Below are 13,533 nucleotides of genomic sequence, written 5' to 3'. Positions count from 1 at the left end.
TGTCTATGTGCAGTCCATCCAACTCCAACCCAACTCCTCGGGTCCCTGTGAGAAGGGGCAAAGGTCTCAAAGCTTTGAGGGGAAAGTTTAGGCTGGATTCTTGAGGCCCCAGGCAGACTCTGCAGAATCTCAGAAAACAGAAAAGGACATGGTGCTGAACTGCAGACCCAAAGGCACCCACATCCCCAGTGGGAAGAACCAGAGAAGCAAGCAAGGTTTTTCCAAAGTAAGGGACGATGTCTTAAAGTCTTTGTATGTGTGCGTGTGTGTGTTTGTGTGTGTTCAATCGCTCTGTTGTGTCCAACTCTTTGCGACCCTATAGACTATAGCCCACTAGGTTATCTGTCAATGGGATTTTCCTGACAAGAATACTGGAGTGGGTAGCCATTTCCTACTGCAGGGAATAGTCTCCATCCAGGAATTGAACCTGCATCTCCCACATCTCCTGCATTGGTAGGCAGATTCTTTACTGCTGAGCCACTGCCATGGCTCTAAAGTCTTTATACCTCAGTTGAAATAATCCAGGGACTTGCCTGGTGGTCCAGTGGTTGAGACTCCATGCTTCCACTGCAGGAGGTACAGGTTCAATTCCTGGTCACGGAACTAAAAATCCCACATGCCTTGCAGCCAATAAATAAATAATAAAGAAAGCATTGGTTTGCTAAAGTATATTATTTATAAAAAAATAAAGAAATTGTCCATAAATACACCTGGTTTTTCTGGGTTAAGTATTAGGGTCCATGGGGAATAAGTAGAACTATACCTGAGCTAATACCTTTCTAGAAGTTGATTCTAGCTACTAAGGTGGGGGCAGGTAAAGAATTTCTTATCAAAGCAAATGAAGACTTTGAGTAAAGAGGTCTCTTGGAGCAGTGCTCCTCATACTTGAATGTGCAGACAAATCCCCTGGGAATCTTGTTAAAATGCAGCTTCCAATTCAGTAGGTATGAGGTCAGACCCAAGATTCCTCTTTTCTAACAAGCTCCTAGGTGATGGGACTGCTCAGTGTGGGGGGAGGCTAGGGAGGGCAGAGAAGAAAGCAGATGGAATCACACTTTGAGTAGCCAAGACCTTGAAAAGTGGCACTGAGATCCAGACACTGAGGGAGGGCTCAGGGCTTAGGCCTCAAAGGAAGAGGCTGTCATCAATAATGTAAAAAAAAAAAAATATATATATATATATATATATTCAGGAGATGATATAAGAGGCAGTATAGTATAAAACCAGCCTGACAAGCATCTGGCATGCTTGCTAACCTTTACATTCCCTGATTCTGAGACCATGACAGACATCACTAGTAGATCCCAGCACTATCACCCACTGAACCAAGAGGATGCCTCAGAATCCATCTCAACATGGTACTCCAGGTAGCTGCTACCTGGAGTGGTTAATTGGTAGCCACTACCAATTAGATAAGTAACTCTATTTGCTATTTCTGGTATTGTGGTTAAGAGTCTGATTCCCTTTGCTCTGCTCTGACTAGTTCGATGTTCTCAGAATAGCTGATTCCATGAATCTCAGGTACTTTAATACGCTGTCTATAATTTGAGGTAAAGATAGTACTCATTTCATAGTTCTTTTGAACCTTAAATGCTATTATGAATGTATTGAGCTTAGCACAGTGTCTTGCATATAGAAAGTATTCAATAAATGATGACTGCTATATGGAAGGATGAATGGAGTGGCTGCACAATTAGAGGGGCTGTGAGTGGTGCGGGTGGGAAAGAGGAAGTCAAGGGAGAGAGAAGAGCTAAAGACATAAAGGTGGAGAAGAAAAGGTGGACAAGGGCTGTGCCAGCCTGGGGATGGCTGGGAGATTTCCAGCTCTCTTTGGATGGAACTGGGCTCCCTTCTGGCACTATAGCTCATTGATTGGAAGGGGTGGTGGCACTGGTTATCTTGAGGTATCTGAGTTCAGAACTTCTTATCAAAGCAAATGGAAGACTTTGAAGTCGTCAAAAATATTGCTGTATGTCCTTGAAGATTATCTCTGAGTTTTATTATTGTTCAGTTATTTTACAGCTCAAGACGACTGGTAGTAAGGGAAATGATTTTTGTCTATGCAAACTGTGTCTGTGTTACAACTTACTGTTGCCCATTGGAAGCTGCTCAGTTTTGCATTAAATGAATTTATTTCTTGATGGCCTACATTTGTTCTGTTCTTTGGATTCTAGTCTGAATGTTTCATCTTCACTAACTAAGGAGTTAAATGAAACTTCTGATGTGTTCATTGTATATTTCTATAAGTAATTACTCTTCTTGGAGAAAAAATATTTTTTAAACATTCTCATTAGCACTGAAGATTGAGCAAAAGGCTTCTAGGACCCTCTGTCCTGGGCAAGCTTCCCATGTGCTCCTAACACCAGATTACGTATGTCAGGTTATTAAGGCATTGTCCCCAACTGCATTGCTTGTTTTACACACACCAAGTAGATTCATCGTGATCCCATATTTGAGCCTGCACACATTTTCAAACAATTATATAGTGAGCTTGTTTAACAAGACATGTAACAACCAAACTCACAAGTACCACACCTAATACTTATCCATTCTTTGATTCAAGAAACTGGATGGTAGGCTACATATGGGCAAGGACTGCATGTGTGCATTTCTAGAACTTAGCAAGTGCCTGGCTCCTGGTAACCACTAAATACACATCTACTGAGTCAACACAGGATGAATAAGCTTAACTAGCACTGGTTAAGCACTTACTATGTGCCAAGCACTATTTTAAGCCTTTTACTTGAATTAGTTTTCTCCAACCAGTCTTGCATGGTAAACATAACCACTATCCTCATTTACAAATAATACACAGAGAGGTTAATTAACTTGCCTAAGGTCGACAGCTAGCTGAGGCAGGATTCAAGCCCACATAGTCTGGCTCCAGAACCTGTGATCTTGGGCACTTACCATGTGCCAGGCATATTCCTAGGCTCAGGGATACAGAGATAAAAGACCAAACACAGACTCTCTCTCAAGGAAGTCACAGTCAAGAAAGGAGATAAGTAACAGTAATGTGTTATGCTGTGACAGATGAGAGCATAGTATGGGGACAGGACTGGCCTGGAATCTGGCTCTCAGCAGGAGGGCCCCCCGACCTCAGGTAAGTTCTGAGGCTCTAGGAGTTCATCATATCCAGGGTAGGGGAAGGGAAGAGCACTTGTGTCACAGAAACAGCATTTGCAAAGTCGCAGAGCACGACTGGTCTGAGGACATGAAGGCTCTGGAGGCTGGCAATATGAGAGTGTAGGGAAGAACGAGTGGACATAAGACTGGAGATATAGCAGCCAGACCCACATCTTGGAAACCTGTATGTGCTCAGGGCAGGAGCTGGGACATTCCTTGGAGGCCTAATAGGATTGTAAGCAAGGGAGTTAGAAGCTCAGATCCCAGGACTTCCCTGGTGGTCCATTGGTTAAGACTCTGTACTCCCAACACAGAGGGCCAGGGTTCAATCCTTGGTCAGGGATTCACGTGCCACAACTAAAGATCCTGAATGTCGCAACTAAGACCTGGCGCAGCCAAATAAATAAATAAAAATGTTTTAGAAAGGGCTTCGCTGGTGGCTCAGTGGTAAAGAATCCACCTGCTAATGTAGTAGACACAAGTTCAATCCCTGATCCGGGAAGATCCCACATGCCTTGGAGCAACTAAGTCTGTGCATCACAACTGTTAAGCCTGTGCCCTAGAACCCTGGGACTGCAACTACTGAAGCCCATATGCCTAGAGTATGCTCTACAACAAAAGAAGCCATCGCAATGAGAAGCCCAGCTCACTGCATCTAGAGTGGCACCCCACCTTGTTGTAACTAGAGAAAAATCCATGCAGCAACAAAGACCAAGCACAACCAAAAATAAATAAATAAAAAATTTTTTTAATATTAAAAAAAAAGGAACTCTGCCTACTCCCCACCCCACAGGACATGAAGCCCAGTACACTTAATTGCCTACAAGCCACATCTCATACCAGAGTTCCCTGGGAGGCCTAGACCTGGAGGGAGAAGCTAATTGATTCTGGGACACATCCAGGGCCACCTGGAGCAGTGGCCAGGCATCCTCTCGCCCTCCTGTCCAGGATTCCTGCTGTCACCCCCACTCCCCAACCACCACTGCTGTGGCCACCTTAGGTACATGCCCTCCCATCAGTCACATGCCAGGTAAGGCCAGAGATGAGAATTAAGTATTATTCCTTCCTACATCCTTTTGCGGCCCACCCTCTAACTCCACCATCCCCATCAACCGCAGAGCCCGGCACACTCCAGGCCACAGTCGGAGGAAGGAGAGTAGGGAGACCGGAGCTCCCTGGGGGAGCCAAGGCTCTGGGCTGTACCTTCCCCTCCCACCAGGCTGAGGTTGGTGATTAGCTGGGTTAATTATATCCAAGCCATTTCCGATTGGCACAAGCCCACCCACCCACAGAGCCTGCCCAGAGGCGTGCGGGCCTGGCCCAGGGTCAGGATGCTAGGGCGCCAACTACCCTGGGAGGGGTCCTGATGCCTGCAATGGTCAGATGGAGGGTAGAGGTCCTCCCCTCTCCAGGACCTCCTTCTCTGTCCCTCACCCCAAGTCTCCTTCTCATTACTTCCTACCCCTATCCTCCTTTTGGCTCACCCCCACACAAACCCCATCCCCTCCCCTCCCTTCCTCTCTCCCCCCAAGGTCTGGAATGAAATCATGGGGCTCTGAGTTCCGCACAAGGCACCGACATAAACACTCTGATTGGGGCTAATTATAAGGGCCAGGTTGGGAGGCTGGAGCCTTCAGAAAACTTGGCTTTCAAACAAAGGGCCCAGGGCTCAGCCCCCAGCCCAGGCCGGCTCCTCTCCAGGCTAAAGAATAGGACAGTCCCAGGCCATAGGCAGTCCTCTCTAAACCCAATCAGTGGCCTGTGATCTTGTTCCATGTCCCAGGTCCTATCTCGTCCTTTCTTGGTTGCTGTCACTTTGGTCCTTCCCAGCCCTGAATCCCAGGGCCTTCCCAGGTGGCCTGGACCAGCCACAAGCTTAGAGGGGAAGGCCAGGCAGCTGGGGAGGGGCTCTCAGGCTGTGAGGCTGGGGACAGGGCTGAGCAGAGGGAAGGGGGGAGGCGCCGGGAAGCCAGCTGTGACAGCCCTAACCCTAATTAGCCAGCTTCAAAGCCGTCCAGAGAGAGAGCCGGCGCGTGTGTGTGCCCTGCTCACTCAGGCGGGTAAGACATTTCTGTCCTAATCAGAGAAGAGAGAGGGAGAAAACCGCTGCCCACCTCCACCCTGGGGATCCCCTAGATCGTGAGCAGGCACCCCAAGTCAGGTAGAGCAAGTGGGAGCACAGGAAATCATTCTATTTGAAAACAGGTAGTTAAAACTACCTGTAAGTCCAAAAGCCAAGAGATGCACGTCCTTTGATCCAGTGATTCCATTTTTAGGAATTTATCCTAAGTATAGAAGATTGTCACAATTTATCGAGCTTCCACAATGTTAGCTCTTTACATGCATCATCTGACCCAATCTTCACCATGACCTTGCCAGACAGGTACTATCACCTTTTTAACAGATGAGGACTGAGTCTCAGAGGTTAGGAGACATCCACAAGGGCTCACAGCTGGCACTGTGTCGTGCCAACGCCTGTAACTCCCTACACACGTCTGTCTCTTTCTCCTTTTCTCCCTCAACTATAAAAGTCTTATATGTTTATTACATTGTGCTTCATCTTGATACCTGCAGGAGAGACAGGATCTAGAGAATAATCTGGTTTGGAGGTGTTCCTGGTTTTGTAGGTCTGATTGTTTGCCGTCCAGAGCCCCCCTTTTCCATAGCAGAGGGAATTATAGATGGAAAGGGGGACAATGGGGTCTGAGGTGAAGGCTGCCCCAGTGATAAAGACTAGATAATGTCTGACCAGGGATTGAAAAATCAGCTTCGGGGCAAGATGGGGGAGGAGACGTGCACAGATAGACAGACCATACACCCTCTATCAGTTCAGTTCAGTTGCTCAGTCGTGTCCAACTCTTTGTGACCCCATGAATCACAGCACGTCAGACCTCCCTGTCCATCACCAACTCCCTGAGTTCACTCAGACTCATGTCCATCAAGTCGGTGATGCCATCCAGCCATCTCATCCTCTGTCTCCCCTTCTCCTCTTGCCCCCAATCCCTCCCAGCATCAGAGTCTTTTCCAATGAGTCAACCCTTCGCATGAGGTGGCCAAAGTATTGGAGTTTCAGTTTTAGCATCATTCCTTCCAAAGAAATCCCAGGGCTGATCTCCTTCAGAATGGACTGGTTGGATCTCTTTGCAGTCCAAGGGACTCTCAAGAGTGTTTTCCAACAACACAGTTCAAAAGCATCAATTCTTCGGCGCTCACCTTTCTTCACAGTCCAACTCACATCCATACATGACTACTGGAAAAACCATAGCCTTGACTAGATGGACCTTTGTTGGCAAAGTAATATCTCTGCTTTTCAATATGATATCTAGGTTGGTCATAACTTTTCTTCCAAGGAGCAAGCAAGCGTCTTTTAATTTCATGGCTGTAATCACCATCTGCAGTGATTTTGGAGCCCAAAAACAAAGTCTGACACTGTTTCCACTGTTTCCCCATCTATTTGCCATGAAGTGATGGGACCAGATGCCATGATCTTCGTTTTCTGAATGTTGAGCTTTAAGCCAACTTTTTCACTCTCCTCTTTACTTTCATCAAGAGGATTTTTAGTTCCTCTTCACTTTCTGCCATAAGGGTGGTGTCATCTGCATATCTGAGGTTACTGATACATGCAAAATTGTTTTCACCAAAGTCTGGCCATTTTTTCCCAGGAGAATGTCCAAAGATACTGCAGTTTCTCAGAGGAGTCAGCGGAAATTTAAGATTCATTTCAAGGTGAGAAGACTATGTCCGGAGAAGGAAGGGACCTACTACAGTGAGTAGTGAGTTTACCAAAGGGACAATGCCTTGGAAATGGTAGGAACTTGGGCTCTCCTCCCCCAGACATGTTCCCCAGGGCACCCTGGGACAGCATCTCCCCAATTCCAGAATCCAGCTCAAGTCTAGGATCTCAACACCCTCTTGGAGAGCTTTTTGGAATGATCTAAATTACAGATTCCACTGATCCTCACTCTTTGAGGATGTTCAGAAGAATTTTATCTTGGAAAACCTTAAGTGTTCTTTTCTGGGGCACTTTAAAGGACAAAGAATTTGCAGGGAAAGGAAGCGTCTTTAGGAGGGGAGTCTGTGATGGGGGGAGTCTCATCAGTGAAGCAGGGGAGCTGGAGGACCAAGCACAGTTGCTGCTTTGTGGGATGGGGTGCGGGAAGGAGGGCAGGTAGAAAGCCTCTGTGGTCTGACACCTGCCCAGGGCTGGGGGCCTCAGGTGAAGGGCTTTCTTACTTGGCCCTTGATCCTCCACCAGACAAAGCTGCCCTCTTCCGGAGGGAGGGCAATACCAACCCACTCACAAGGGGTTGAGGTCGACCCAGAAATCTGCTAAAGCAGACCTGGGGCTCATGAGTTTAACTAGGTTTTCCCAGCTAGGGAGTGGAGACAGATCCCTCTCCAGCGGTGGCAGTGAGCTCAAGCGGTTCACTTATGGGTCTCTTCTCCATGGCACTTTGTCCCCTAAATCCTGTACACCAGCAGTCCCCAAGCTTTGTGGCACCAGGGAACAGTTTTCATGGAAGACAAGTTTTCCATGGACCAGGGTGGGGTGGGGGATGGTTTGGGGATGATCTGTGCACAAGAGATTTATGGTGCACTTTATTTCTATTATTATTCCAGCAGCTTCACCTCAAACCATCAGGCATTAGATCCTGGAGGTTGGGGACCCCTGCTCTACACCCTCACTGTAAGAGTTATTTCATTAGACCAAGGAGAGCAGCCAGAGAGAAAGTTCCCCACTTTCCCTAAGGTAATTCAGTCTTCGGCTACCCCTCTGGAGAAGGGGAGGGCATCTAAGAGAGAGATCCTTTCCTAGCGAGGCAATTATCTTATTATCTATCCTCTCCCTAGCTGTAAAACCTATTTTTCCAGTTTTCTCAGGTTCTTTTCCCTCCGTTGGCAGACTTTGAGGGAGGAGGGTTGAGAAGGATCTTTACCAAAATTCACTCCCTCCCACCGGGCTCCGGAAAGAAAAAGGTAATTGTTGCTAGTCTACCATCCCCTCCTGCCCTCAGCATGAGGGCCCACCGACAAGTGTACCCAGGGTACAGGGGCCTGGGGTCTGGGAGGCAGAGGAGGCTTTTCCCAAATCTTCAGCAAAGACCAGCACTCCTCTTCCCACTGGGCTCCAGCTCAGCCACTGGAAACCACCCTCCCCCCATCCCCCCTTTCGCAAGCTTTGGCCATTCTTTCCGGGAGAGGCGCTCACAATTTGTTTGTAATTTAACTCTTTCCTGCAGCCTTTGTGGGGTTCCTTTAGAATCTTGCAACAAATGGAGCTACAGGGTGGTGCCACCTCCCTGGCCTGCTTCTTTGATAGTGGAAGGTAACTCCCCATTGGGACTTCACACATATCATCATTTGAGAAACGTCTAGTTTTAACTTACAACATGGGCCACTGCTACAAATCATCTAGAGGAGGGTTATATATTTTGGGAAGGGGGGTTTTCTGAAATCCCCAGGCTTCATTCAATTCCAAACAAAGCCCCACATACGTGTTCAATTACCACCAAACATTTCCAGGTCCCCTCCCCCAACATAAACTAACACACGCCAACACTTCGAACTAGGGGTTCTAACTTACTTTCTCCCTTGTCCCAAAGACTGCCAACAAAGGGTGTTAAGGCACCATTTTCCCTACCACCGTTTAGCTAAAAAAGCAAGATGGGAACTGGGAACCTCTTCTCCATCCTAGCCCCAACCAACCAGGTCAGGGGGAGATGGGAGGAGGAGGTGTGGTTTGGTTAAACTAATAAAATGTTACAACCCTGTTAAATACAATTAAAGGGCTAGATCTCTAGAAGATAATTAAATGCACTTTATTATGATGATTATTAGCTTTTAATTTGCACTATTATCAAGACACAGGAGATGGTGAAAAGTTGAGTTATGGGGGCAAACTTGTTTCACCCCAGCCCTTGGTCTTCAAATCAATCCATTGGAATTAAAATTCTAAAATACTTCAAATATTTGGTTGAGGGAAATGATGTGTATTGGAAACTGCAGTTCTCATACCAGCATGAATGATACTTTAAGAAAAGTCTTGACTTTTATTTGGGGGGGTATAAGGGGAAGACAGAAAACATCTGTTATAAACATTCTATCAATCTTGTGATAGAGAATGTCATGTAAACACTCAACCCCATCCCCACAGTCACAAAGAGCCTGCCCAGAGCCTGTGTCCAAAGCAAAGATACCCACTTCTCCCCTCCCCTCCCTTTTCTGGGCAAGTTTGAAAAGAAACCAGTCTTTTGTCAAAGAAAAACTAAAAATCCCACCAGCCCGTCCATCCGTTCCCTCCCTCCAACCCAACCCATTTTATTGCTTTTTGAAAAAAAAACCAAAAACCCACACGGACCACACAAACCACCCACAAACGGCTAACCTGGATGCCAGAGGAGACATTCAGTTGGGGGCGGGAGTGGGGGAAAGAGCAGGCGTGGAGTAGACAGCAGGGGAAAGGACAGAGATGCAAGGTATCTCCAGACCTATACATCTGAGAACTTGATGATGCTCCCCCTAAAAACGGAGGCAGTCAGGATCCGTACTCAACCTAGTGGGGTGGGGGTGGGGGTGGGGGGTTGTTTCAAAACACACATCACAAAGCACTTTCTGCCCACTCCTAGAGTTCCGGGCAGCCAGTTGAAAAGAAGAAAAGTCAGAAGAGAAAGATCTTCCTGCCAGCAGTGGGGTGGGCCTGGGATGGGGGTGTGTGGAGGCCATTCCTCACTCGATCTCCGCCCTCTCCCCACCACCCCACCCGTCGGTTTGGGTTAGATTTTTTTTTTCCCTCCACGTCTTCATCTCCGTTGGGAGGTTTCCAAAGACTGAGTGAAGGAGACAGCACAAGTGAGGAGAGAAAGGGGGAATGGGAAATCAAAATGAATCCAAGTCTTGTTCAAAACTATCCAACAGCTTCCATAGGCCCAGCGTCAGTGAGAAAGCTCACAAATTTGGCTTGAGAAGTTGAATGTGCCAACTCCTCAGAGCCAACACCTCTTCCAGCAGGCCCGGCCCTGTCAAACCAGGGATGGTGTTTGAAAGGGCCCTGGAGAAAGGAGAGAACCCCTCAGATCCCCCACCCCCTACTCCTCAGGCCCTGGCGCCCTTGCCCTCCCCCCTTTTTTTTTCTTTTAAATACAAAATATATAATTAAATTTACAAAGACTATTTACAGTTTTAATTACAAACCTGGTGGGGCTGTTGGGCAGAGTTTTCTTTAAAAAGCGACCTAAAAAAGAAATGGTTTCGATTGTTCTTTATTTAAAAAAATAAAATAAGGAGTCTGTAGGAGCCCCCGCCCCACCCCCTCCCCGCGGGCGGTGAGCGCGCGGTGCGGGCCCGGCCAGGGACGCGGCGCACAAGCGCCGGGCTCACACGGTGGTCTCGCCGTGCCGGCTGTTGGTGAGACGGGTGTAGAACTTCCTCCACGAGTGCAGCGTCTTGCCGGACCAGATCCAGAAGCCCGACGTGATGCCCACGATGAGCGTCATGAGGTATTTGATCATGTAGACGGTGAAGTCGGGAGACATGCGCGGCGTGTAGTGCGCCGGGCACGGGATGGCCAGGCTCTTGCAGTGCTGGCTCACCCACGAGCGCTCCCAGTGCTCTCGGAAGGCCTGCTCGTAGAAGTAGCAGGCGATGACGATGGTGGCGGGCACCGTGTAGAGCACCGAGAAGACGCCGATGCGCACCATCAGCCGCTCCAGCTTCTCCGTCTTAGTACCGTCGTGTTTCATGATAGTACGGATGCGGAAGAGGGACACGAAGCCGGCCAGGAGGAAGGACGTGCCTATGAACAGGTACACGAAGAGCGGCGCCAGCACGAAGCCCCGCAACGGGTCCAGGCTATTGAGGCCCACGAAGCACACGCCGCTCAGCAGGTCGCCGTCGATCTGGCCCATAGCCAGGATCGTGATAGTCTTGACGGCGGGCACGGCCCACGCGGCCAGGTGAAAGTACTGCGAGTTGGCCTCGATGGCCTCGTGGCCCCACTTCATGCCGGCCGCCAGGAACCAGGTGAGCGACAAGATGACCCACCAGATGGAACTGGCCATGCTGAAGAAGTAGAGCATCATGAAGAGGATGGTGCAGCCCTCCTTCTTGGTGCCCTGCACCACCGTGCGGTAGCCGTCCTCGGAGAAGCGCTCGTTACACACCACGCGCTCCTGGAGCACGAAGCCCGCGATGTAGGCCACCGACACCATAGTGTAGCAGCCGGACAGAAAGATGATGGGCCGCTCGGGGTAGCGGAAGCGCTGCATGTCCACCAGGTACGTGGTGACGGTGAAGAAGGTGGAGGCGCAACACAGCACGGACCAGGTGAGGATCCAGAGGCGCGCAAAGCGCGTCTCCTCCTGTGAGAAGAACATGGAGCCATCCGGCCGCGCCGGCTCGCAGGGAGCCGCGCAGTCGCGCTCGCCCAGGAACTTGTAGCTGAGATAGGACGGCACCTTGAGGACGCGCGGACAGTGGAACGGGTGCTCCAGCGTGGCATAGCGCGGGGGCGAGCCGCCGCCACCCGGGCCGCCCGGGGTGCCCCCCGCACCCGGCTGCAGGCCGGGCGGCGGCGCGGTGGTAAGAAGCGCTGGCGCGCCGTCCTCCGAGTGGTTCTGGCCCACGCAGATCTGCTCCGCGCCGTGGCGAGGGAAGTGCTCGCAGCGCAGGCGCTCCGGCCACTGGAAACCGAACTTGTTCATGAGCGCCTCGCAGCCCTGGCGCGCGCGCTCGCAGATGGAGCGGCACGGCGGGATGGCCTGCTCCAGCACGGTGCACACGGGTGCGTACATCGAGCACAGGAAGAAGCGCAGTTCGGGCGAGCACTGCACCTTTACCAACGGGTAGAACTGGTGCACCTCCAGTCCGGCGTCCTCTTGGTTCGTGTGGCCCAGAAGGTTGGGCATGATGGTCTGGTTGTAGGCGATGTCCGTGCACAACGGGATGGAGATGGGCTGGCAGAAGCCGTGGTCCGGGATGGATATGCCCTTCTCTCCGTGGAATTGGGCCGGCCCGGCGGCGGGCAGTAGCAGCAGCGGCAGCAACAGGCGGGGCAGGGCGCTGCGGGGCCGCATGCTGGCCGCCGCCCCCCACTCGGCTCCCGGGCGCCCCCCCGCCCCCGCCCCCAGCCCGGAGACCGCGCGCCTTCCCCGCCGCCTCCTTGCCGCGGCCGCAGCCTCCCGCGCCTCTTTGCAAACTTTGCTCTCGGCTGCCGAGTTGGGGAGGCCGGGCGGGGGAGGGGGGCGGCGCGCCTGCCCGCTAGCTCGCCGAGGTCGGACTGAGCCGCCGGAGACACCGCGCGCGGCTTGCCCTCTCTCCTCCTCTTCCTCCTCCTCTCGCCTCTCCCCTCCCTTCTCCGCCCAGCGACTCCTTTGTGCCTTCCTCCAGCCCTCACCTCGGCCTCTCCGATCCCAATTAGTCGGTTTCAAGGGGGCCCCCGCCGGCGGCCCCGCCCTCTCCTCAGCCCCCCAAAAAAGGGATCCTTGAAACCGCCCCGTCGAGCTCTAAGCACCATCCCAAAATGTTCTCTCGGCCAATGAGATTTAAACCCGAGGACCAGCCCCGAGGGCTGGATTGGTCAACCACAACATAATGAGATCAGAAACCAGATGCCAACAAAACTTTCCCCCCCTCCTTTTGCTTTTTAAAGAGACAAGCTATTATTATATTAAGGGCTTTTTGCCCAACACGGGATTTCTCTGGAGTCTCGGCGGCGAGATTCGGAGACACACGTTCCTCAGAACTGCGGAGGCCCGCGTCACTCAGCCCTGGATCACTCTTCTTCCCGGGGCCACGGAGCTCTAGGGGTACAGCCTCTTTAAATCCGTGCCTCCGCGCCTGCTCCTCGAACCCCACTTATTTCAGTCCAATTTTTCAGAACAAGTAAAAATAAATCTCAAATTTGAAAAAAAAATTGTTTAAGGGAGATTTTTTTTTAATTAAGCTAACAGTTTACAAAGACGCTTCTCTCAGCCCATTTTCATGGCATCCAGACAAAAGTTTCACGTCGCCCTATATGTAGACCTCTAGGAGTTTGCCTCGCTTCTCCCTCTACATGCACCCTTAAATAACCCTCTGAAAAATGAGAGCTTGTCTCTTTAAGAGGCTCTTAAAGGGGCCTGGACTCCGGGGCGTAATTGCCCCGTAGCGAGCACAAAGGAGCCCATTATGGTTCTTTGTGTTCGGTGGCACCTCAAAGTGAGAAAACTCAGGAACTCTAAGGCCCTGAGCCGGAGGGTTGGGGCGGGGGTGGGAGGGGTGAGATGAAGGAGAATGGCCTAGAGCTGCGGCTTCTCCCTCCCCTTTCTTCCGAGGCAAATCTTAATTATGCAAAGTAAAGTTTAGTTGCCATAAAGAGGAGGTCTTAATCGGAGGTTAATGGTGGGGGGTGGGGGATGACGAGCAGTTTTC

General features: G+C 50.5%; 1 protein-coding gene across 1 annotated transcript; it reads right to left on the bottom strand.

Moving 5' to 3' along the window:
* Window positions 1-9,705: 9,705 nt before the first annotated feature.
* FZD2 (frizzled class receptor 2) lies at window positions 9,706-12,547 on the bottom strand. The gene has a single exon (XM_070389940.1). It carries the CDS (start codon window positions 12,195-12,197, stop codon window positions 10,500-10,502), a length of 1,698 nt encoding a protein of 565 aa, XP_070246041.1. The 5' UTR covers window positions 12,198-12,547; the 3' UTR covers window positions 9,706-10,499.
* Between the last annotated feature and the right edge of the window lie 986 nt (window positions 12,548-13,533).

Source organism: Bos mutus, chromosome 19 (assembly GCF_027580195.1).
Source record: "Bos mutus isolate GX-2022 chromosome 19, NWIPB_WYAK_1.1, whole genome shotgun sequence".
Lineage (NCBI taxonomy): Eukaryota > Metazoa > Chordata > Mammalia > Artiodactyla > Bovidae > Bos > Bos mutus.
This window is presented reverse-complemented; position numbering and strand designations above follow the sequence as displayed.

Coding starts and splice junctions, on each gene's coding strand:
- FZD2 (XM_070389940.1), bottom strand. CDS start 12,197: ATGCGGCCCCGCAGCGCCCTGCCCCGCCTGTTGCTGCCGCTGCTGCTA.